We start from the raw sequence: 26,257 nt of genomic DNA on the forward strand, positions 1-26,257 counted from the left end.
GGTTAGCACTTGGACAGGAGACCACTCAATACCCCAGAGCTGTAGGTTGCATGGGTAATTCAGGGGAAAACAACAGCCAATAATTTCCACATTGTTGCCAGGTAAACATCAAATTGCCATGAAGTGACCAAAAGCAGACTAGGCTCGAAGGACTTCGGCTTCTATCAGATAAGGCAGCAGTTATCTGGGAGAGTCCTTCCCTACCAATTACACAATCACCCTTCACGCAGATTAAAACAAAATATCAAATATTTATCCTGTCATTGCGTGACATCAAAGGAAGGAAATCAATTCTTCTCCCACACGAACGCGCTACCAGAGCCAACTTCGCAGGCTAGCTTAGTGTATTATGTGGGCCCCAAACCCGGCCTTAGTTTATCGTGTCGTGCGAACTGAGTAAACACGGTTAAGTGTGTCGTGGGAAACCCGCCGATGCCAGCCAACCGACACCTCCCATGCATTCCGACAGCCTATCCCATCACTTCCAAAGAATGACGCAGATAGTCTCGCACGCTATCCGCCACACCCCTCGGCTGCATCCTTCCCTCAAGCAATCAGAGAAGGCTGCGGAGACTCGAAGTGACAAGAGAAGGAAACACCCCTCGCCAAAGCGCACCCGCTGAAAGGTTCTGAGCCTTAGCTCCTGAAAGAAACATGGAGTCACACGTGAAGATTATACAACGGGACTGACGTCCATCGCGGCCAATAGTAGCCTCCTCAGCGGTGCGCCCGCCCACTCTTTGGACAGTTGGGTTTTCCTTTGGCCAATCGCCGCCTGCGCGAGCTGGTTTCTCAGGCCGGGTCACGTTTCTGACGGTATGAAGCCGGAGCTCGCCGGGGCGTGAGGGGACACGGAGGGGCGCTCGCCGAGAGAGGGCGCCCGTGAAGGCAGAGGGCAGTATGCGAGTGGGCGAGGCAGGATAACGGCCGCTAGCCCGCTTTCTTTCTTCTTTTTCTCCTCCTCTTCCTCCTTGTGTTTCTCCAGTGACGGAGCCTTGGAGGTCGGCCGTTTAAGTTGTACAACCTGCAGTGTCCGCGGCCCTGTTGGTGGGTCGCCTGGCCCTCCTTCCACTGCCGCTGTCAGCGCCGATATTGGAAGTAGGTGAGGGGATGATCGGAGCAGGGAGAGAGGAGGGCCCGCTCCGACCGGACCTCTGGCTTCCGTGAAAGTCCGGAGACGGGAAGAGGAGCGGAGCGTGAACGGAGAAACGGGCGGCTCAAGATCCTTGGAAGGCGGTCGGAGCGAGAGCGGTGGGAGGATGCTATATGTTAGATGGTTTTGTTATAGTTTTGTGGTACAGTAATACAGTGGGGTGTAAGGACGGCAATCTCACATCTTTGTTTAACTGGGAATATATGCCATTGAATTTAATGGGATTTGCTTCACAGCGAACATGTGCAGGATTGTGTCAGCCAGTTGACCCAACCAAGCGGATTCTACTCAGGCAACTACAGTACTGGGTCGCTGAACTAATTTCTGTGTGACATTAGTGTGGCAGATGTTGTCATGTGTTAACGTTGTACTGAATGCATTGGAAGTAGGTGAACCCTCAAGTAGATTGTGGAGGGTTAGCCAGGTGCTATTTGAATATTAAATGCTAGGATAGAAAGATTAGTAGGATAGAGTGAGGATAGAACAGTTCACATATATACTGAACTTGGATTTTCAGTCATGAATGATGACTTTTAAAATTAACTGCTACAGCTTTCCCCATTAACTAGTTTTGTTTCATGTTAATTTTATACTTGTGCTGTGAAATGTTTATTTAATGAGTGAATGATGATTTATTATTTATTTTCCTTTGGGGGCTCACTCTTCTCTCCAATTTTTTCCCAAAGCAACCCTGCAAAGGTATCCACAGGATCAAAATGACAAGCAGTGTCACACTGTTGCAGTGCAAGCTCCACAAGCTTCATGCATGCATGCCACATCATAACACATCTACAAAAGGGGTAGACCTTGTATTACAATGCCATGATACTGCTTTTATCATTTGACATGGACCCCCCCCCCGACACCTCTGCAAATCTATGAGCTTCAGTGGCTAATGTAGTCTAACACCTTCCACCACACCCAGGCTAATGTAGCTGAGATTAAAATCCATATATTACCGTTCATTATGCAAGCAGCTCCTGATGTTTAGTGACCATAATTATAAATTAAATATGAAATTAAGTCATACTGCTAAATAGTTTCATAGCATAATTTTTACAGATTTAATCATTGAAGAGCTTAGAACAGAATGTAATGTTCCTAATTTTGTTTACATCCATCTCATCTTTAAGACTTTTATGCTTTCAGAGCAGCCAGTTATTATTGGAACAATTCTTTCCAAAAAAAAAAACCTACACAGACCTCTCAATTCCATCCCAGCTGGCTCTCACCCAGTAGAATTAGTGGGGACTCAGGGTCTCACCTCTCTGGTTGTCTCACTCTAGAGTAGGTGCTTTTCCATAGTCCTCCACTACTGAGACTCAACTCTAGTAAGTCAATAGCTGTGGGTTTAGAAACCAACTGATTCTGGGACATACCGCCATTAGTTCTGAATGGGATTTTGCTTCCCCAGAAAGAACTGGGGTACAATCTGGGAGTCCCAGCTCCTCCTAGAAAAGCAGGTACAAACTCTGGCCAGGAGGGTCTTTGTCTAGCTTCAGATGGTCTGCCAATTGCAACCCTTCCTAGAACAGAAGGCTGCAGTCACTCAATGTCCTTGTCATCACAACAATGGGTTAGTGTAATGGACTTGTCCATTGAACCACAGTGAATGCAAAATGCATCAGGCTGAATTGGGAAAATCTTGTGTTGCCATGTAACACTTGTTTCAGATAGAATCTGTCTGCACAAGATGGGCCTCTAAAGAGTGTTTCCTGAGAGTCCCCACTCCTTACAGGTGCAACCCAAGGGGACTCCGAAGCAAACATTTCCTGTGCTCTTCCACCAGACATAAGAATCACACCCTCACTTCTCATATTCAGGAAGGTTTTAAAAACATGGCTTTTTAAATGTGTGTTTGGTGACTGAGGCAAGAATGGGAGACATACCTAGGTATAGGATGAGCCTTTGTTATTTGATTATATACAGCACTATGGTTTTATGTTTATAGTATTATAAATGATTGCATTTAATTTTTTCATATATTGATAGTTTTGATATTTGGTGGATTATTATATATTTTTACAGTGCTGCTTGTAAATTGATTGAAGCAGCATAAAAGCGTGAGCAGTAAATGAATAAAATGTTAAGAGTCTTTAACCATCATTTAACTTCTTTCAACCAAACAGCTGGAGGTAGAATGCTTAATTGGGAAATTGAACAAGGAGAAAAAGTTAAACCTTTGTATGCAGTATCATGGTATCAGTCCAGTTTACGTGGTCTACAACTGCTTTTTTTTCCCCATAAAAAAACCAAAGAGGAGATGACTGCTTGTGTCACATCTTTTTTGACCCTTACTATATGGCAGCACCTTTTAGAAAACCAGTAAACTTCTCATTATTAGCTGTGAAGATCAGTCTTTTATTTTGCAACTCTCTGATAGCCATTAGCGAGCAGAAAAATCCATGCACTGATAAAGGAACTGATCACTTTATCCTTCTGGATTATTTGGTTATCATGATAGATGCAGATTAATCTCTCATCTACACAGAGAATCATCTCTCTTCAGTCTGCATAGTAGATGCTTGGAGGTAGGAATGGGAGTTCTAGCTTGCTAAGAGATTAGCTTTACAACCAGTGTAGAGAAGCAAGTTATTGGCCTGTTAAGAAATTGGTATATATTTGCACATGCTAGAAGCTAACGAACTGGGGTTACAAAGTGGTAACTCTTTCCATCCCAGGCAGCTGGAAGGGCCACCCCTTATTTTTCATATAATTCCAACAAGGAAGACATCTTTTGCTGACCACATTTCTTATCCAACAATTGCTAATTGCCATAGTTCACTAACCAAAAAGAATAACCACTGAACTTCTTACTGATACAGAATTAGTTGATAGGAAAGCATTAATTTAGAAACTATCAAACATGCTGCAAGGACTAACTGTGGCTTGTTTTTTAATATGCACGTGTGAATTTTAGTAAACACATGCAAATACCTTTGTCTTCCTTTCATTTTCTATAGTGGCACTCTCTCACAGAGATTCTGCAGTAAATGTGAGCAATAAAATGTGACATTCTTCTGTGACCCACTGTAGAGTGGATTGTGATTCATTTGGATCACAGTTCCCTAATTAAACAAGCTGTTGAACTACTTCATAATCCTTTGTTTCAGCACTATTGTTACCTTGACAAACAAGATAATTAAATAGGAATATACATAACAAAAACAAACTCTTCTGTTTGGGTTTTTTTCTTTCTTTAGGTTTCTATAATATTTGAAGTTTGGACATTGAGAACACTGTCAATATATGGATATGGAATGGAAAACATTAGTACTGTACGACTGATTACACTAGGGCCAAGTATTCTTTGAACTCTGCTCTGGAAAATCTTTTGGATTCTCTGACATTTGTGTGGCAGTTACTGGCATTAAAATTGTTTATAATAAGCAACTCTTTGAAAATAGCAAGTGATAAAGTTATTGTAGAAAGCATGGATATTCAAATGGAGAATGAACAAAATTTGGATATTCTTCAGGAAGATATTGAGATGAATGGGGAAATGAGTACAAATGATACCAATGAAAATTATTCCAGTGAGCATGATTTCCATAGCAATGAGGGTGAAGAGAATGATAAAGAAACAGCTATGATTATGGAATCTTTTGACTACTATAAAAGGTACTATTCTGATGCCAAACAATTGTCCTGATGCTGTGAATGTATGTAGCAATGATTATATGTAATTTGCATTGGTATATTTGTGGATGTTCCATTTCAAGATATTCATATTGAGACCGATGCAGGATATATTTATTTTAAATCCTGAAGAATTACATCTCAGCACATTAAATGAGATTGGGATAATGGATGAACTTTATTTGTGCAGTCTTCGGCCACTGCGTAAGTGTCTGCTGATTTCACAACCACAGCTGAGGCAAAGCTGTAGAATATAGCACAATCTCTCCAGCCTCTCCCTTTCCTCTTCAAAACCAACTTTTTAAAAACTATGTCTGACCTTAAAATGAACAAGGATTAAGAATGGTACCAATTTAAGTTTTAATTGTGATTAAAAATGGAAGAATTTGCTGTAAAGAGCCTGCCAGTGGCATCATAATTCCTTAGCTGTGGTTAAGTGTGCACTGTTTGTTTGTTTTTTTATTCACAAGAGAACTGATGTACTGGACAAGCAGACTAACCTTATTTAAATGTGCAGTATTTTGTTACCACTACTGTTCAACGGCAGACTTCAGTTTTCCCTGCTATACTGAATTAATTGCAGTATTCAGTATAACTTTTCAACTGACTTCCTAATTTAATGAGTACATTATTATTCTTGCAACAAGCATGTAATTAGCCTAATCATAAAAAACTTAGCTATTTTTTTTTATCTTGTTGGAAGAGATAACTGAAGAATTAGTGTATTTCATATTTTTGAGAGTCTCATTATTGAAGAACTATATAATGTAAAAATAAAGATACACTTAAGCAGTCTGGAGAACAGTGTGCTTCTGTCACCTTGCATTATCACTTTAATAAATCTTAAAAATTGAGTTTTACTACAGAACTAAATTAAACCTGAATTATTTTCATTTACAATATCTAGAAGTGAATTGTCTTCTGAATCTAAAACTCAGAAGGAATTGATAAAAACTTTGCAAGAACTAAAAGGACATCTTCCTCCTCATAAAAAGATCAAAGGCAAATCAAGTATCCTGGCAACTCTGAAATATGCACTTAGGAGCATTAAGCAAATTAAAGGTAACTATATTAAGCATTAATTTTCATTTTTAGGATATTAAAACAATATGCAGAAGCTATAGTAGGAAGCAAGCTTATGATAAAAGGAAGGTTCTGAACTACAGTAATACTTTTCTTGATTAGGATCTTGATATGGTTTCTGTAATTTTTTCTTTGTATTTGTTTTTAAAGTCAAAACCTAAACATCTGTTCATATCAATATACATTATTGAATAAAATGAAATTATTATGCGATATTTCACATTAACTTATTATCCCTCACTCTCTCACACATACACATACCTATCTATAATACAGACACATATATGGGTGGGTTTACATTAATGAGATTGGTAAATTCCTTAATTATATTCTCCAACTTAATCATTTTCCTTAACTTAATATCTTGAAGATTGAATGAAATGCCTCCAAACTTACAGGTCACCAACAGATGGCAGTATTGGCATTCTAAAAGCTCTGATAAATTCTTTAGGTTCTGTTCTTTCGCTTCAGTTTGTGGGAGTTGCTGTGAGTCACTCCAGTTGAAATTCATCACCAAATGGAGGTCGTTTAAGGTGATGACTGTGTTAACATGAATACTATGTGTTGCTGGGCCAAAAATATAGAGATATGGAACCAGGAAGAGCTGATTTGGGTGATCACAGTGGAGGATCTGTGACAGCAACCAGTGAGTTTCTCATGAGAAAGGTTGATGTATTGATTAAGGACAGTCAGTCAATCACTCAAAGGGAAATTGCTGTCAAATTTAGCATTTCACAGGAAAGTGTGGGTCACATTATTGATGTTTTTCAATATCAAAAGGTTTGTGCAAGATGGGTTCCTTGCATGCTTATGGCAGAGGTGAACATTGCAAGAGTTAAAATTTGCCAGCAATTATTGTCATGCTATGAGAATGAAGGTAAGGAATTTCTTCACAGGGTTGTGACAGTCATTGAAACACAGGCTCATCATTATGACATAGAAATGAAGCATCAGTCCATGGAATATCATCAGAAACCTTCACCTGCAGAAAAAATATATGAAACTCAGGCTTCAGCAGGAAAACTCTTGATTACATATTTTTGGTACACAAGTGGTGTTATTTACATGGATTTTCTTGAACCCTGCACCAGTATCAACTCAGAGTGTTACAACACTCAAAATTTGAAACAACAATTAAACAAGAGTTTGGAAAGAAATTGTGCTGCAACATGACAGTACAAGGCCCCATACGAAGTTGAATTTCATCATCTTACCCCATTTGCCATACAGCCTAAGCTGGGCACCATGTGACTTCCACCTTTTCCCAAAATAGAAGGAATACCTTTGAGATCATCTGACTCAGATAAAGAGATGGAAAGAACTTTCAGGATTTGGTTGAAGAGGCAAAGCATGGAGATGGCTTTTCTTTTATTGGCAGAAGTGTGTAGCAAATGGTGGTGATTATGTGGAGAAGTAAACACAGGTAACAAAAGAGCTCATTTCAAGGAGTTTTTCCTGTTTAATTTATTAAAGCATTCCTATTTAAACTAAAGCTATGAAGGTGGAGGCGAAAGAATTTTCATTCAACTCTTATATGTTCCACTATTTCAAAGAACTTAAATTTCTTGAAAAGTTGATACTATATATGAAAACTTAAGATGGCTGCATAGTTGATAACCTGTCTTCATCTCCTCCTTCATAACTGTCAAATCATCAAAAGCATGAGAAGACCCATGTGGAAATACATCTACAAATAACTTCAATACATCCCTACCAATTCCATTTCTGATTGTATGTTTCTGAAAGCTCCTTGAATATCTCTCTGGAACACAGAAGGAGGCACTGGGTCTCTCTGGATTAAGCTGTGCAAAGTAAATTGTTTTGCTTTACTGAAATGTAGGGGGTTACAAACTGATCAAATTCCATGTCCATATCATTCAGAATGTCAAGATTTAATTGGTGCTTACATTGAATGTTGAAAGAAAGGGAATAAAGGCATAATTAATGTAAATGAAAAATAAAACTCTTAAAGCTACTTTCTAATCCAAATCTAAAAGCTGCAAAGAGACAATATTATAGCACTTAGAAAAAATACTTTTCCATTTCCAAGGTTTTTCCATATTCCCCTGTGGAAGTAAATATACTCCTATCTGAGCCAACAATCATGCAATATGAATGTGGTACTATATTTGAAAGTTTATACAGGACTCAGATTGAAATGGTAAGTGATGTAGCAGAAAGCCTGCTTATATGACAAAATGACTAGTGGCACTGTGGAGACATAGTCCCTGATATCACCACACAAAATTTTAAAATGGAAAAGGGGATTCCCAATAACTGTTTTACTATCCCCCCGTCCTACTCTTCTGAAAATTTAAACAGTGTTTTCTGACAAGATACTAAACAATTGATTTCACCATCAGGTTCCCAGAGGATTCAAAATGTGACAAATTCATCTCCTTTCTAAGTGTTTATTACTGTGAATTAATTAGTAAAGAAAATTGTTAATAGTTTTAACACTGTAATCTTATTTCCTAATTAATAATTACAGTTTTAAAAGGGGGGAAGACTCAGAAATCATTATAAACAGAACAGAAAAAAACAGAACACTAATTGAAAGTTCATAATATTTATAAATTAATCAGGAAGTAACTGTACTGCTATCTGAGTCAGTGGAACATATTAAGCTCAGGAAAATTGTTCAGTTAAAAATATAATTAGATAGCCTAATTAAAACATTGTGTACCCTTTTGAAGAGAGTAAAAACCTGCTTGAATTGTACACATTTTTTTTCCTTGCAGCCAATGAAGAATATTATCAATTGATGATGAATAATGAAAACTATCTCTGTGATCTTGATATATTATCTTGTACTGTGGAAGATGTTAAAAACATTACTACAGAATACACCATGAAGAATGCAGTAAGTATTCTCACTGTAACAAATGTGCAAATTATCCTCTTCTACTCAAATAGAGAATCTTAGCAGATTTTTTTTAACAGTTAGCATCTATAGAATTTAAATTATTTCTGAATCTAGTACCAACATTCCCCACTTAAAGGAAAGCCGTTGGGATTCTGGACTTAAACCAGGGAGATGCTGATTCCTACTGATTGTGAACCTTATGTTCACTGAGTTAATCCAATGTTTGTTGTTTAACCTATTAATACATCAGCATAAACTTACAATGGGGGAGACTATGTATGCTGCTTCCTTTTGGGGTTAAGGGAGAAGAGGCTGAATAAAATGGTAAGAAGTGAAATGAATAAGCCATTCAAAAGTATTGGTTCCTATGATACCAAAATATATAAATATTTATATACTCACTTGCACATGCACACCATTACTGTATATAAAAGTCAGTTGCCTGAATTTGAATGAGTTTTACAGATCTTTGGATAGCTATCTTGCTGTTCTTTCTCATAGAGAGCTTGATTCTGGAAATTTTTGCAAACACGCTGGCCTGCTTTGACCTCTGAGGCATGCCATAATTTGATTTAACATGATTTATTGAATAAACCACAATTATTGTGATTCGCCCAATATAAGCCATGATATATGAACTGCAGCAGCTAGGTTTGCATAATACCTCAAGCCTAGGCAATATGTGAACTCAGCCCTATTTGTGTCCCTATGAATCACTGTATTACCAGCAAAGTTTCAGGAAGATTCAGATTTGATGTGCCTAAAACGGACTTCACTTCAAATACCTCCCTTTTGTATCTGGACTATCCAAATTTAATTCAGAATCCGTCTGGATCTGAAGTATGCTGCTAGTTAAGAGTCAGAAGTAAACCATAATACATTCATTCATTCATTTACTCACTCTCTCTTTGCCCAGATAATAATATGTTAACTTTGCCATATCTCATAGTTTAGCATATTTGTAGCTCACAGCATTTGTGTTTCTTTTCATTTTGCCAAGTTAAAATGTGTTTCACTGAATTTATATCGTGTTTTAGGATATGTTTGCTGTAGCTGTTTCTTTGGCTACTGGGAAAATTTTGTACATCTCTGATCAGGCTGCCTGTATCCTCCATTGTAAGAAAGATTTATTTAAAAATGCCAAATTTGTGGAGTTTCTGGCACCTCAGGATGTCAGTGTATTCTATAGCTCAACTATACCATATAGATTGCCATCCTGGAGTATTTGCAGTGGAGTTGGTAAGTCAGTTAAATTCTTCAACTGTGCCTACATTAATATGTTTTACCCATACTTAAATGAGCAGTTTATATTTCTATAAAGAACAAAAAAAGGAATTATAACTGTGTTGGCTCATGAAAAATCTAAAGCCATAATTGTGTAATACCTTTATGAAGACTAATAACTCTTTTGAGCTCTTTTGATTCCCCCCCCCCCTTATAATGAAACTACTTCTCTGGGCTTAGGCTTTGATAACTGTTTTCATTGCTGCATTTTTAATGAACTCTCAGCTGGTGACAACACCTGTCAAGGTGCAGTAGACCAGCAGAGTTGGAACATGGCTGGGAAATCACAGGGATATCAGGGCTATAATCTAGACTGGGAGTTGAAAAATATCCCAGAAGAGGGCAATGCCATATGAGTTATATAGGAACAAGGAAACTATATGGATTTGTCTATAACATTACCAGGAATTGACCTTGACTTGAAAGAAAATACTGGAGTGGGAACTTACAGCTGTGAACATAGGCATCTACAGCTAGTCATGATGATGGAAAAATACAGTGATGTCACAATGCAAACCCTATCCTTAGCATACAAGTTGCAGGGTTTGCATTGTGACATTATGATATGTTTTGCCACTCCACCCCTGAGACCTCCAGCTGTGAATTTATCTAGAAAAGGAATACTGCCAATTACCTTTAAAATGAATAAGCAAATTCTTTAAATTGTAGTTTTTGAGATGATCTTATACATCTTTTTTGGAAGTAAAACCGTGGGGTTCACTGGTACTTTTTTTCTTTGAAGTTTGCATAGAATTTTTCCTAAGTCACTTTTGAACAAAATGTTTTGTGGAATACACATTTAAATTACAACCTCTCATTGTTTAGCAACCACAATTCATTCCTTAAATTGGAAGTGAAATGGTCACTAAGTGAAATGGTCACTAAGTGAAATGGTCACTAAGCAAGCATGTGACAGAGAGAGATGCTGCAAAGATCACTGGTTGCTACCATCTCATTTAGATAAAGTTCTCTCACTCAGCAGTGTCAGCATTACTCTCACTCTGGTGTGCGTTTTCAGGCACATGAAATTTGGTTGTAAGTGTGTGCATTATTCGGAAAATTATTTTTTAAAAATTACTGTTGCATTTGCAAACATCGCTAAATGAGGTAGCACTAAACGAGTAGTGGCTGTAGAGCAATAGAGTGCAACTAAAGAATTGCAGTTGGGGCTTGTTTTAGCATTTAAATACTTGAATGAATCCTGTGATTAGCAGTTAGAAGGTAGTTTAATAAGTAATCTAATAACTAGATTAGAATATATGGTAGTTATATTTTATATTTATCTATTTTTTATTGTTGCTTTTGCTACTCATTTCTTTGCCCAAAGAAGGCTCAGTTCTTCAGTCCCTTAACTAGAATGTTATGCAATTATGTGTTCTGTGGCTGGCTTTAATTGTTCAGATTAAAGCAATCCTTCACAAAATAACTCCTAATTGTTAAAAGTTTTTCTTGCATACTCCTGACTGTCAGAATTAAGGAGGGAAAATTATAAAATCTTAAATTATGAATTATTTGGAAACAATAATCAATTTCAGTTTCCAAAGTGGTATATCAAATTTAAAACTAATAATGATAAAACCATCCTATCTGCACAAATGTCCTTTCTTTGAGGAAAGCTTTCATCCTATTAGGAATTGAGTTCATGCCCACAACAATGGTATATGAGAAGATTTTCCTTCTTTCCTTTGGTTAAATGTGAATATATTGGTTGTAATGGAAAATACCTTGTCTTGTATTATTTATTCTTTTGCTGTGAATATGCCAGCCTAGAAAATTTTGTCATACCTTATCTAACAGAAAGAGAGTGGAACACTATAGAGTTCTATATAGTGGAACACTATAGAGTCCACTATAGAGTGGAACACTCTATAGATGCTGAGAGTCTAAGAACATTTTGGCAGATAAAAAAGAATTATATCATTGAGCAGATTTTAAAGTTTGTTGTAGCAGCCAAACGTTTGCAAGTAATCTTCATCTCTATGATTGCTGTTAATCTGGAAAGAAATAAATGCCTATTATAATTTTATTTTCAAACATAATTAATTCTTTGGTAACTGAAATTCATTCTATGCTTCTTTTATTTTGTATGTTTATATATTTGCACTGTGAAGATCATTGACTAAAAGCAGTCTAATTTTATCTTAAATTATAAATGTTCCAGTTCTGATAGATAGGAAAATAATTTTGATCTTCTTGTATTTTGAGTGAATATGGATTAAAAGAAATGAGATATAATATTAGATTAAGAATGCAGGCACAGTGTTTAGTTCTCAACCAAAATTAAGCAATCCAGTATGGAGTAGAAAATTATTTTCTTCCCCTATAAAGAATATATGACTTTGACTTTCCTATAGCCTATTCTCTGTCTACAGTAAGTGTACAATCTTGTGCATTGTGTTATTGACTGGAGAATGTTGTGGCTTCCCATCAGCAGAGAGTAGCTCTGAAAGAGGGGGAAGGAGAGCATTCTAAGGGCAGAGATGGGCCTCACTTTTATATTTGTTGAATACAGAGCTCCATTCCCTTGGGCCTAATCCATAGGTGGGGGATAAGGACCATAAACATGCATATAAAGGCTGTGCAAATCATCTGGAGAGGCACTTCACAAAGCAACTGAAACTTCCAGCTTAATTTGCTGTATGAAATGGCATGGTGCCACTTTGGAGGCTTGGCATAGCCATTTCAATGGCCTCCCCACATTGTCTAAGATATGTGTGTGCTAGCTTGTTACCAAAGCTCAGCATGTTTGGATGGATGCATTTGGGTTCTTCCTGAAGTACACCTGCAAAAGCTTTGCACAGCTATAAAAACATGCTTTCCACCCTGGTTAGTACAACCTTCTCCCAACTTAGAATTGTTCTACCAGTGATTCAGCATTGACGTTCTGTTTTCACCTGAATAACTAAATAGCTTTCTGATACTAAGGGGACAGAGTTTTGTAGCTTATGAAGTCTTTTAAATATTTTTATAGAGTCTGCTACCCAAGAGTTCATGAAGGAAAAATCTTTCTTCTGCCGCTTCAGGTAATGCAAACTATAATAATCAATAGTCAATATTGTGTAGGGACTTGGATCCAGGGAGGCCCTTGTACTTTCTCAAAGAAAAGTGGGAAGGTTGCTATTTTTGCCTGCAGCAGCCCTTGCCATCTGTGTGCCCTTGATCTTCACTGATGACCCTTCAGAGGGCATAAATGAAAAATTGTAGTAAGAAAGAAAACTGAAATTTCTCCCATATGAATAGAAAAATGATATATCCCTTTTATTACAACCAGAAAAGACCAAATACCAAAAACCATACCATATTTAATAATCTATGAAGAATATAAGAACTGAACTATGCTTTTTCAAATTTTTAGTGCAGAGAAAGTGAATATAAATGAGAATCACTACCATCCATTTCGTATGACCCCATACCTTATTAAAATACAAGATGTAGAAGATCAGCTTTGTTGTGTGTTGCTTGCAGAAAAGATACACTCTGGTTATGAAGGTAATAATACTGTATTTTTTTTCTTTTGAAAGCATAAAAGGACATAGTGTTTTACAAAAACCACTCATCTTTTGATGAGTTTTGATGTGGTTATCATTGATAACATGTGAAAAGCCATTGTACTTTGTAGGAAAAGTGCCTCTGAAGATAATTAGTTTAATGTAACCTCTGTTGCTAATCATGTATACTTGGAAATGAAATTCTGTAGTCCTTGCTTATATTATTACTATTATTATTGTGATAATATAATACCTCCTATTTTCTCTACTCCCTATTCCTCCTATTACAGTATACTGTATGTGTACGTATTGGAAAATAAAGCTAATTGGTTTCAACTGGATTTACAAGTGTGAATAGAATTGCTGGCCTAACTTCTACATTTTATTTGTTTGTATTTTTATGATTTATATCCAGCTTTTCTGCCCATAGGACACCTAAGGCAGCTGACAATTTTATGTATTTATTTATGGTTAAATTATAATAAAAACAGTTAAATCCACTATTAAATTAATTTACTCTGAAAAGTTCTGGCTAAAGGCAGAGGTTATTATTCTTTTCCTAAAAGTGAATAGAATTGAGCTGAGCATTACTCCTGAGGTGAGTACATGCCTTAACTTGAGAACAACATAAGAGAAGGCTGTTTCCTCTGTATTAGACCATTGGACCTCAGTGAAGTTCTGTTTGAGAAAGTTTCTCCTTTTGATGTTACTGTGTGGGCAAGTTAATATTGAGTTTCCTTAATGAAATCCCTAAACTATTTAGGTTTTTAAAGGTTAAAGAAAATTTAGTCTCTTGGTGACTTCATGTTAAATAGCACATTAAATAGCACTCAGAAAACAACTGGGAACCACTATATAACAATTGGAAACTAATATGAGCATAGCATCTTGATATCATATGCTGGAGAGTCACCCATCTGCTTTATTGTACATTAGTCGAAACTTGCAGCATTTCAAGGGTAGCCCCATATAGAACGTATTGCAACTATTATGTCAGGATGTAACTAAATTTAGTTGATTGTTGCAGGTCCAAACAACTCATTAGATGCAATATGTAAATATGTTTCTTGTAACCATCACCATTTGGGAATCCAGTTGGCGTCAAGGATCCTTGTTGCATTGTAAATTGTCTACTTGAGATAGATCTTACCTGTCTAGTATGTATGACTCAGATTGGGGTGCTGAAGTTCCTTTTCCACATGAGATCGAGGAAAAAGGAAGAATTTTGTTTCTCAGCAATGCCACTTACCCTGTGAAACAGCTTCCCCCCAGACATCCTAACCTTACAGTAGTCTAAAAACTGAACTATTCAGAAGAGCATTTGTTTAAGATCTGTCATTATTACTATTATTTCTGATTATAATAGTTTTGACAGTTGTAAGGATGATTATTCCTGTATTCTGTTTTTGTGGTATGATCACTTGGGTTTTTGTTCATTTGTTTATTGTACACCACTATGGGTCCATTTGGAGTGTGGTTATATATTTAATAAATAAATCCAGAATGGGCTGAACCCCAACCCCAGAGCCTGTTTTCTACTGATCAAGAGAGCCTCTATCTTGTCTGAATTTGATTTTATCTTCTTCACCCTTATCCACTCCATTACCAAATTTAGGTATCAGACAAGGGGATCAACTGTTGATTTCAAATTAAATGGTAAAGAGCAATATATTTGGATGTCATCAGCACACTGTTCATTGCAAAGATCCAGATGATTTCTCCAAATGGTTTCATGCAGAAATTGCATAAAATAGGAGAAAGATGGAGCTCCACATGACATCATAGTCCTGTGTCTTAGGTTTTGAACAGTAGTCATGAAGCATTATTTTCTGAACAAGAAAGACTATAACTATCATAAAACTCTCAAAGCCTAGTCCCACCAGACAGTCCAGAACATTTGTTGATGGTGTTGATAGCAGTTGACGGGTCTAAGAGAATAAATAAGATCACACTCCTTTAGCTTATTAGTAGGATATATCATCCACCAAGAGAAGGATATCAGTCTCAATCCCATATCCCAAATGAACCTGATTGAAATGCGTCTAGATAATCAGTATTCTCCAGATGTGTCTGGAGTTGCAAGACTATACATCTGCAGTGAGATAGGTGTAGAGAAATAAGCGTTCTTTACTGCCTTCACTGCCATGGAATACAACTACAAATGGGCTTCAGTCATTGCTTGAGTCTCCTGAGATCCCCTTGTGCTCAAGCTATTGTCCTTTCTGCTTCAGATCCCTCAGCTCCCCAATAAACAAGGGACTTTGTGCAAGGGAGAAGGTTCCATGGAATAATTGTGCCTACCACCCATACCGTTTCGTTAACAGTATTGGTAACAAGGGGCAGGAAAATCTGAAGGGCTTTCAGTAAACTATTTGAATCTATCAGCCATGTGGGACAAACTATTTTAACCAGTTCACTACTCTTGCAGAGGATTATACCAGTGCCCAACCTAACGCTGATCAGAGAATAACCATAATAATGAGTTTACATAGAACTCCTCTACCTCTTAGATTACCAACTTTACTTGAACAGGCTGCCAGATTGAGATTATGCAGAATTCCATGTGTGTAGTCAGATACTAATTGGGAAGGTCCATGGTTGTTGACTGGAATTCTTGAGCTGCTCTTGATTGGATAAACTGAGTGCGGACATTGAACTCCATCAAGATGAGAAGACTAATGCAATCCAATGCCTCTTTCAAGGTGCACTCAGTATCTTAGAAATGGAAAATATTAGGCAACAGGTTGGACAGTGGACCAAAACAATCCCTGCATTGACCCAAGCAAACCAGACATGGAAGTGCACAGTAGAAATTGGTGGGCTGTTAGATAGAAAATCTAGTCAGCAAGATGGAATTCCCATAGACTCTTACCACACCATTCTTTAGATCTGGTCTCCTGTACAACTAAGTAACCTTGGAAACAGATCTGAGGGGGAAAATATTTTCTTTTCCTGGAGACAGATGTCTGATAGGTCAGCATTTTCATTCAGAGATTAAATCTTAAATGAGAGCGGTTTTACCAGCAAGTGACCTGATTTTTAGAACAGTAGGACCTTTAGGTAGGGCAGAGGGAAGGATCTTTTTTTGTTATCACCATGACTTTTTTTAGATAGAATGTCCTTTTTTTCTGTACAATAGCCAAGCTGAAATCTCCTAGCATGTGTACATTTGATAGTAATCTTGGCTAGCATCATCTATGAAAATTTGCTTGCTGACCACTCTCAAATCCCATCTTTTCTCTTGTACTTGCCAGTTAGGAGGCAGCTGGAGGAAAGCATCTTCCCCAGTGATCACAGAGAAACACTGTTCCTGATCCCCTGCCTGCCACAATGCAGCCAACACAGTCAAGATTAACAAATAAATCTATTCCCTCATTAGCTTCCTCTCAGAGGCTGTTCCAATCCGAGACATTACTCAGTTCCATTCATCACAGACAACTGGAGACCTGTTGTTCTGCTGTCCTCTGCTTTCTTCCATCCTTGGCTCTTTTGCTGCCTCTCCATCCTGTATGTTGATTTAAAGAAGGGAGCTATGTTCCACCTAGAATACTCCTTGTAGTCCACGTACTACCTGTTGGGAAATTCAGATTTTGACCATTATTCTTTCCTGTAATATTCTAACTATTATCCAGTAAAAAACAGGTTTAGCTATCTTGATAAAATAAATAGATTTAGGAATTTAACTGTGTTATATTTATTGGAATAAGATTTTAATATTATTGTAACTTGTTTATTTTTTTAAGTGAATATTGTTAAGTCTATTTAAAGTATAAAAGCACTGCAGAGTTAAAACAAATTGGACACAGTGCTTTGATAGGTTATCTTTGCTTTTAGTATGTATCAGTAGATGTGAAGAAGTTGAACACTCAAATTATAACTGTTTCTTTAATGTATCCTGTTTATATACATTTTTTATTTCTATTAAACTTTGTTTTGTTTCAGCACCTAGAATTCCTCCTAATAAAAGAGTGTTTACAACCACCCATACACCAAGTTGCTTATTCCAAGAAGTAGATGAAAGGTAAACTAAAACTACCATGTTTAATGTTTAATGTATGTTTAGCTGCAGTGTTTATGAAAATAATAATTAAGACAGTCGATGTACATATAATAATTCATAAATCTATGTTGTTAGCTTTTGTTAGATTATGAACTGGAAAGATTTGCATAAAATCTAACTAAAACCTGAAATATAGTTCCACTCTTTCATAATGATATGGTTCCTCTTTTCTCTCCATTACTAATAGCAGAAATTCATAATTAATTTCTAAATGAAAACCTTCCATTATAAAAATTAAAGGGGAGCACAGACATTTCATACAATAGCTACTGCTACCTGAGTTCTATCAGCTTATGTATTATATAGATAATTGTTACAAAGAGATAGAAAATTATTTTCCCATTGTTTTGCAAATTTAAGTGTAATGTAAATTCCAGATATACCTTAATCTGTGCTATTTTCATTTTATTCTAATTGCAGTTAAATTGATATATAGTATGTATAAAATGTGTTCTGCTTTATTTTTATTCAAATTCTTTTTTAAGAGCTGTACCTCTGTTGGGATACTTACCTCAGGATTTAATTGGAACTCCTGTTTTAGTACATCTTCATCCAAGTGACAGACCTTTAATGCTAACAATTCACAAAAAAAGTACGTTCTTCTACTTTTGCTTTTCATGAAGGCTGGGAAGCAATCAATAAAGAAAATAAAGCATAAATAAAGTAATAAAGCTTAAGGGATGCTCATGGAGTTTTAAGGAAAATTAAACTGATTGATCTTCTGATTAAATTTTGATTAATTACTCTCCCTCCCCACCCTCCCCCATCTTCTGTCTTGTTTATTTGTAGACTCAAGTATGCGTGCAAAAGTACTATTTGGTCTATCTTTTCTGGCCTTTTTCTAACTTTAATGCACATTGTTGGTGACTGGATATGGATGAAGCAATAATTAGGCCCACTGATATAGAGCCTAGATCAGCCACGTGACACCTAAAGAATTCAAAATTGAAATCTGTATGTGTATGCTTATGACTGAAATATTATGAGATTCCAGTGAGAACTTGAGGTCTTCCACAGTCCCAGAGGAAGTATCTTCTGTGGGTGCACACACACACATGCATAGTGAGGAATATCTTTGAATCAACTATGCCAAGCCTTTCAGAGGATGTGGCAGCTTTAACACTCTGAAGAAGGATGCTTTGCAAAGCACCTCTTTTGAATGCCTTGCACAGCCTTATTTCTAAGTATGGCTTTGGCAAAATATTATATATGAATATTAATGCCTAATACTGGTAGTCCTTGACTTATAACCATTCATTTAACAACCGTTCAAAATTATGACAGCACTGAAAGAAGTGACTTACTTCCTGGGGTCATGTGATCACCATTTGCAACCTTCCCAGGGGGCTTCCAACAAGCAAAGTCAATGGGGAAAGCCAGATTCGCTTAACGATCAAGTGATTTGCTTAACGACCATGTGATTCACTGAACGACTGTAGCAAAAGTTGTAAAATTGGGTGCAACACACTTAAGCACATCGCTTAGCAATGGAAGTTCCAGTCCCAATTGTGTTGTAAGTCAAGGATTACCTGTAGTGGTTAGTTGCAGTCTTTCAGTAACCTTCAGTTCCTCAATAGCCTCAGGCTAATCTGTTTCAGAGTTATGAAAATTGTAAATATTTGACCATTTAAAACATAAATGTTCTTAGTATATTGTATAAGAATGTAATATAGCCTTCCTTCTGACTGCTCCAAGTCTAGATCCAGTCTAAAATTTAGGATCTTGAATTTAGAGATATAGATTCTATTCTTGCCCATTTTCAACAATGCAAAGACACAAAATAAGTTAATTTCATATTTTCATGTCAGCAGTTCTCATCTTCCACTGAGCTAAAACCAAATAGATTATTCACACTAACTTGAAGTTTCAGGCTCAAAGGACTCTTTTCACCAAATTGTTACTAACAAAACAAATAATTTCTCCTTCAGTGTTTGCAAGTTACATACTTTTTATAACGTGCTTCTAATTTTTAAAAGATCACTTTTGTCTATTTCCTTAACATTAAAGCTTGCATCAATCTTTTTCTTACAGTACTTCAGTGTGGTGGACAACCATTTGATTATTCACCAATCAGATTCTGTACTAGAAATGGTGAATACATAACTCTGGATACTAGCTGGTCCAGTTTCATCAACCCATGGAGTCGAAAGATTTCATTTATAATTGGAAGACACAAAGTTAGAACGTAAGAAATTAGTGGCAATAAAATGAGAGCTCATGAGTTATGAATTCTTTGTGAGAGGTCTCTTTACATTAGAATGGGGATTACTGTCATGTGCCAGAATTAATTGCACAATTTATTTATTTATTAAATTACAGAAATCCTCTGTGTAAATGGATAATTCCCTCCCCTTTCTTCCTTCTGTAGGAACTGATGTATAGTTCTCAGTGCCAGATTGGATAGGGTGCCCTTTTTATACTTAGCAATTGCTTAAATTAAAAATAATAATAATATGGAAAGCCAATCCAAAGTAGGACCCTGGTTGTAGGTAAGAGGTTATTTATTTTCATGTTGTGGTGTTGATACCAATGTAGATTAGGGCTCCCATAGCTATATTGGAGAGCTTTTCTTTGAGTGTAACAGCTGGTGCTAGGGAAGGCCAGTCCAAATTTGCCGGACAGTAAGAAGGATAATTAAATCTTTCCTCACCCTCTTACCTTGAAACAAGGGCCAGATCAGGCTGGTTTAGAAAAACAGTTGTTAGTTGTATGATTGGCATCTTACACTATTTTGCCCACATTTTTACCATGGATGCCACTGCAGACGGCACCCAATATAGCTTCTTCAGCTAGCAGTTATACAATATAGTATTCCTTCAAATCTATATATTGCATATTACAGAGAAACCTTCCTACCCCTAATCCCCTTTCCTGTTAATAGTGGCAAGGATACAATTCTGGAGCAGCTCTGTGACAAGCAGTATTATACATTAGGACCACTATGTGAAGAGGCTTTAATGATTTCCATATGGGAGTTGGATCATGTTGGATCAACTATAAACCTGGCACAAACTCTCTTGTTATGCATTGCAGTCTAACCATTTCACCCAGGCTGTAGGTCACTTTTGAAATCATTGTCTGGATGACGGCCTGTGCAAGGTTTCTAAGCTTTCTGTTTTGGGTGATACATGGTATATGGATGGTATATGGCTAAATTTGGAATCTTAGATATTCTAGCTTATGTCCATTTAGTAATCATGAGTGCTTCTGTAGAAAGTCAAAATTAAAAGTTACGATAATGGTACTAACTTGCATTTATATTGATTTATTTATTGAATGGGAAGGTAACAACTGTGTTTCAAATTGCTGTTGTATGTGTTGAATAGTAAATGTTTATAAGAAATAAAGTGCCCCAGATCTTTCCAGTCTTGTCAAGAGTTACTTCAAAATAAAGTCATGTTTGGAGAGCATAAGCCTGAATATTTGATCTGTTTAAATGTTTGTAGGTGCAGTAGAAAAACCAGGATATATGTAACTGAAATAAATGCACTTGTTATTCTATATTATTAATGATTTTTAGGAGCCCTTTGAATGAAGATGTGTTTGCACCTCAGCACACAGAATTAAAAATGCAACATCCTAACATTCAAGAACTTACAGAACAAATACTAAAGTTATTGCTGCAGGTATGCTATTTATTTACTTATTTATTTATTATATATTTATACACGCATCCACACACATACAGATGGAGATACAGGTTGTCCTTGGGTTACGACAGCAATTGGGACCGGGATCGCCATCACTGAGCAATGCGATTGTAAAGCGCAATGTCACGTGACTGCATCACTTAGCAATAGCATTCCTGGCAGTCCTGGTTGCGATCATAACCCCAGGACATGGACTGGCCAACCAAGGCTGTGGGAGGGTGGGTGGAAGCTGTAGGCAGGCAGGGGTTGCTGCAGGTGGGTGTGTGCTATGGAGTGTGGGCTGGTGGGGGTTGTTACGAAGTACGAGATCTCTGGGATCTCATACTCTGTAGTGGGGCTCCTCAAGAGAAAAGGCAGTGGAAGCAAATCAATCCCATTGATTTTGCTTGTGGGAAGCTGGCAGGGAAGGTCACAAATGGTGTTGACATGATGTGGTCACTGTGACATCATAATTGCGGACTGGGCACCTGAGTACCCAGATTGCGATCATGTGACCAAGGGGATGCTGTGATGGCTGGAACTTCGAAGACTGGTTGTAAGTCCATTTTGTCAGTACCACTGTAACTTTGAATGGTTGTTGAACAAATGGATGTAAGCCAAGGACTACCTCTATACACACACAAACATATGTCCTGATACCTATCAATACCTTCAAAATATTGATAGTTTTGCGAATCGAATTATGCTCTTAGTGTTTTTAAATATCCTTCTTGTGTGCTGATACTTCAAGTAATAACAATAAAATACATTTATTAATTATTAACAGTATTTTGGGGGCGGTTACAAAACTGTTAAACTGCAGAATTGTAATCAAGTATAAAATCAAGTAAGTTAAATTAAGAATTCTCCATTATAATATATTTAAAGTGAAGTGACAAGTCAGCTTAAAAATAAAAGTTAAAGTCTCCTATGTTGTTTTCTTAGCAATAATATGGATATAGTTTATCATTAATGCCAAACAGAATAAAAAATAGAAATTACTTATTGAAACTGGTGTAATTTTCTGTTAGTATATAAATATGCATGTATGAAAAGTCTTTATATATAAATCTCTTTTTAAAATTCTGTCTCCAATGAGAGGATTAGAAAATTAAACAAAGAGTCTACAGGAATTTTTGTGTGTCAGTGATAATTTTTATGTGACATTGAAATGAGCTGTTCTTAAGCTATGTTTGAGGTCAAACATTATTGTTTAGTATCAGAATGCTACTGGTTTATTTACTGAAAATGGCAAAAGATATGCAAATATTCAATTCATATTGGGAAAAGTATATGCGCACTCATTTTTGCTAACCAGATCCTATCCAGATCCTACCCAGCTTAGATTTTTTTTTTTAGATTAGGTGGTTCTTCTTGTGATTCTTAAAACTAAAGCTTCTTTAAAATCTGTGTGTGTAAGAGTGAATGATTCGTAAAATGACATCTGTTTTTCCACTTAGAAGTTTGTCTGATTTTAAAATTACTGTTCCTATAAAGAGTTAAGTACTGAGGGACTTTCGGGGAAGAAATGGCAGACTGAAGATGGCTCAGCATTTTGTAAAGCCAACGATTGCAACTAAGAACAAGGAGCCGATGAGCAGATTGGCTCCTTCAACCCTTCCTGAAGAAAGAGAGGATGTGAGATCACCCAAGTTGCACTCTACACAGTTGTTCCTCATGAGGAGACTGCAAGGCAGAGGTCTCTGCAGGGTGGGAGAACCAGAAGACGAGGGAATTTGGCATTCTTGCTCCGGAGCCTTCAAAGGACACTTCCTTTGCTAACCATATTTGGAAATTGTCTATAAACTGCTTTAAAGAAGTTAGACACCTTCAAATGATAAGGCTTGAAACACTGGGTGAGTGTCTTCAATCCTTAATATAAGAAAATGAAACTCTATAAGTTTTAAGAATTCAAAATAAACAGCAAAAAGCAAGACAACATTTTGGCTATAGAAAGTTTTAAATGGATTAAGGGCTCAGAAAAAGTTGGAATATTTGATTTTGAATATTAAGACTTTAAAATTAATTTTAAAGAATAAATGCATTTTTGTGGGAAAGAAAAATTATTTTCAATATGGGAGATATAACCAAGATAAGCAACTTATAATGCTGTTCAGAGCTATTGTTGAGGAATGGCAACAGGAGTTTGAATCAACATTGTCAGCTATGTTGTGTGTTTTTATGAATACCCTGTACCCAGAAGAAGCTGTTAACACTGGAAGATGTTGTCACAGAAAAGGATTTGGAAAAAAATTCATCTGACATGATTATGGAGAACAACGTGAACAAGAATTTATCACAGGATATACAAAAAAAAAAAAAAAAAACAGATGAGGCTCTAAAAATTAAGAAGGAAATAAAAATGCCAATTTAAGAGAGTAATTGGACTTATTTCTTCCTGATGGACTTGCAAAGAGGCTTGTTAAAGTTTTGAAGAAATTCGAGGCAAGGGATAATAATCATTCGAATGGATTAAAGAGCAAGATTGTCTTATGTAAAAAGAAGGAATATAACCTTGGCTTATTTGATCAGAGTTAAAATGGGATATATTGTTACTTTGAGGGATTCTTTCTGGATTTTCTAGACCAGAAAAGACGTGTATTAGATTTGCTTATAGTTAAGAGTTGACTTGCCTGTAGGACTTGCCTATAGTTAATAATTTTGGGGGGTATTTTTCTGGACTTGCTGATATCTGGATTGGAAAAGATGTGGTATACTGGATTTGCTTACAGTTAAAAGTTGAGATATGGAATGAGTTTTATATTTGTTAACTAAGAGGGGGTGAAGAAATAGTGAAACTATTTATACTTCTTGTGATGAGGGTGAGAAGTCGCTTTTTTAGTTTTTTTAAATTTTCTCTATTTTTTATTTCTTTTTTGCTTTCTTGCACCTTTTATTATTTTTTCTATACTTTTTTTTCTTTTTAGGTGTATTTTATTATTGTACTTAAAACTTTTAATAAAAACGTTATTTAAAAAAAAGAGTTAAGTGCTTACATAGCATAAATCCAGTGGGTTGTACTTGGCAATAGACTGATGTTTCTATTTGCAGTCTTCAGATTATGTTCTGAATGATAGAAACAGCTGCTTGATTTACTTGCTGCTTGATTCATACTTATTATAATATGCAAAATATTAAAGTTTTAAGGATTCTGACTAGCAGTGCCCTTCATCATTAAGATATACTATATATCTATTTTTAGCCTGTATATAATAGTGGCTCTAGTGGCTATGGAAGTTTGGGCAGCAATGGATCACATGAGCACCTAATGAGTGTGGCTTCATCCAGTGACAGCAATGGGAATAATAATGAAGATACTCAGAAGATACACAAAATTGTAAGTTTGACATTGTATGTTGTTAATGTTTTCAGTCTAATGAAAAAATGTTGTGATTTTTATCATAAGTATAAGCCAGTGAAACAATTTCTAATCAATTATTCCAAGTAAGCATGTACCATGTATAGTTTAAAAACTGTTTGTTTCATCTTGGTTCCAGAATTCTTCTCAAGATATTTGTAAAGATGGAAATGTGGACAGAAATTATCCCTACTTTGATTCTAGATTAAAGCTTGAAAGTCAGAAGAAATCTTATAGAGGTATAAAGCAAAGTCAATTTTAAAAAATTAGTAACATATTGATAGTTATTTATCTTCAGTTATTTTAACTATACTTTTGGTCAAATACACACAATCTAATCCTGTTAATGGTAGTCATTTTGTGTGAACAGCCTGCCATAGGCTGATATTTCCTACATACTTAGATCTTGAGTTGCCACCTGTTTCCTGACTCTATAATGTTTGATTATGGGAGAATAACTGAATAAACTATTTTTCTTTTTTTGTTGCTCAGAGAAATCCACTGACTACCATGATCATACAAAAAGTATCATTCATTCATTTGAAAATTATGGTATTGGGACTGCTTGTCAAAGGAGTCTGGTTACAAAAGAACTCACTTGGGAGGAACAATCTGTATATTCATATCAACAGATCAGCTGTTTAGATAATGTTATCAGGTAAACAATTATGTATTTCACTGAAGCACTATTGTCTGTGTGTGTGTGTGTGTACTTTTTAAAGTGATTGTTTTTATGGGCTTTTACATTTGCTTTTTCTTGTAGATATTTGGAAAGTTGCTGTGAGGCTGATACTTTGCAGAAAATAACTCGCCCTACACCAAATACTGATGTAGCACTGAATACTGATATATGCAGAGAGAAAATAAATGTTGATACAACTAAAGCTTCGACAGGTATTGGAGACATTGTTTATGGATTTCACAGAGAAGTCTTATGTACATTTATCTTCAGCTAAGATAAGCCAAGTGTGTTTAGGATTGCAGCTTCCATTTGGGTAACATTCAGTTTTATAACATGGTCTTTCCTAAGCTGAGCCTTACAACACATGTAAAGCAGCCACTTTAAGAAGCAGTCCATCTTTTCTTCTTTACCCATGATGATATTTAGCACTGTGAGTTTCCCAGCAAGAACAGGCAGCAACCAGGGAAGCAGGGAAATCCATGTTGCTGGCAATTGTATGTATCCTATATTATTGAGAGGAGGGAGTGATGGAGAAGAAAGAGTATAATCGTTTTCAACAATCAGAAGTTGACCATTTTGATTTAACTCCAGTCTTTAAGAATAGGTTTAAGACTACAATACTGTGTAGTTTTTTTATTTATTTTATTTATATATCATACTTATACGCCACCCATCTCACTATATAAGTGACTAGGCAGCTTACACATAAGTTTTTAGGAAACTTAGCATTCAGTACAGCCTGCTTATGAACAAATTAGATTACAGTTTGGAGACATTTAAATAATCTAAATGTTGAAATTTAGAGCAAAATAATTCCAGTTCTTGTGCTCATTCAGAAATGTTTCTTTTTAAAAAGTTAAGAGAATATTTGCTGCCATTACAGGTATAGCACTTAGAAATTAAAGCCTGTGACACTTATAAATTGAATAACAATGATACTAATATTTTACTCCTCTCGCCCAGCCTAAATCTGTACAAGCCAAAAGGAATGGCTATTCAGTGCTTTGATCTTGAT

The 26,257-nt window shown here is 36.2% G+C and overlaps 1 protein-coding gene across 2 annotated transcripts in view; it reads left to right on the top strand.

Moving 5' to 3' along the window:
- The first annotated feature begins 824 nt into the window (after positions 1 to 824).
- PER2 (period circadian regulator 2) overlaps positions 825 to 26,257 on the top strand; it is a 50,397-nt gene continuing 24,964 nt past the window's right edge. For both annotated transcript variants that reach the window (XM_088131713.1, XM_088131714.1), the window contains exons 1-14: positions 825 to 4,774; positions 5,700 to 5,854; positions 8,617 to 8,738; positions 9,779 to 9,980; positions 12,997 to 13,048; positions 13,381 to 13,514; positions 17,456 to 17,534; positions 18,059 to 18,165; positions 19,605 to 19,758; positions 21,094 to 21,199; positions 24,405 to 24,539; positions 24,700 to 24,799; positions 25,053 to 25,218; positions 25,324 to 25,454. In XM_088131713.1, coding sequence (XP_087987839.1) covers positions 4,587 to 4,774; positions 5,700 to 5,854; positions 8,617 to 8,738; positions 9,779 to 9,980; positions 12,997 to 13,048; positions 13,381 to 13,514; positions 17,456 to 17,534; positions 18,059 to 18,165; positions 19,605 to 19,758; positions 21,094 to 21,199; positions 24,405 to 24,539; positions 24,700 to 24,799; positions 25,053 to 25,218; positions 25,324 to 25,454 — 1,831 coding nt within the window. In that variant the 5' untranslated portion in view covers positions 825 to 4,586. The remainder of the gene's footprint in view (positions 4,775 to 5,699; positions 5,855 to 8,616; positions 8,739 to 9,778; positions 9,981 to 12,996; positions 13,049 to 13,380; positions 13,515 to 17,455; positions 17,535 to 18,058; positions 18,166 to 19,604; positions 19,759 to 21,093; positions 21,200 to 24,404; positions 24,540 to 24,699; positions 24,800 to 25,052; positions 25,219 to 25,323; positions 25,455 to 26,257) is intronic.

Source organism: Python bivittatus, unplaced genomic scaffold, assembly GCF_059951505.1.
Source record: "Python bivittatus isolate LINGU-HERP-01145 unplaced genomic scaffold, Pbiv_v1 ctg000980_np1212, whole genome shotgun sequence".
In the NCBI taxonomy this organism is placed as follows: Eukaryota; Metazoa; Chordata; class Lepidosauria; order Squamata; family Pythonidae; genus Python; species Python bivittatus.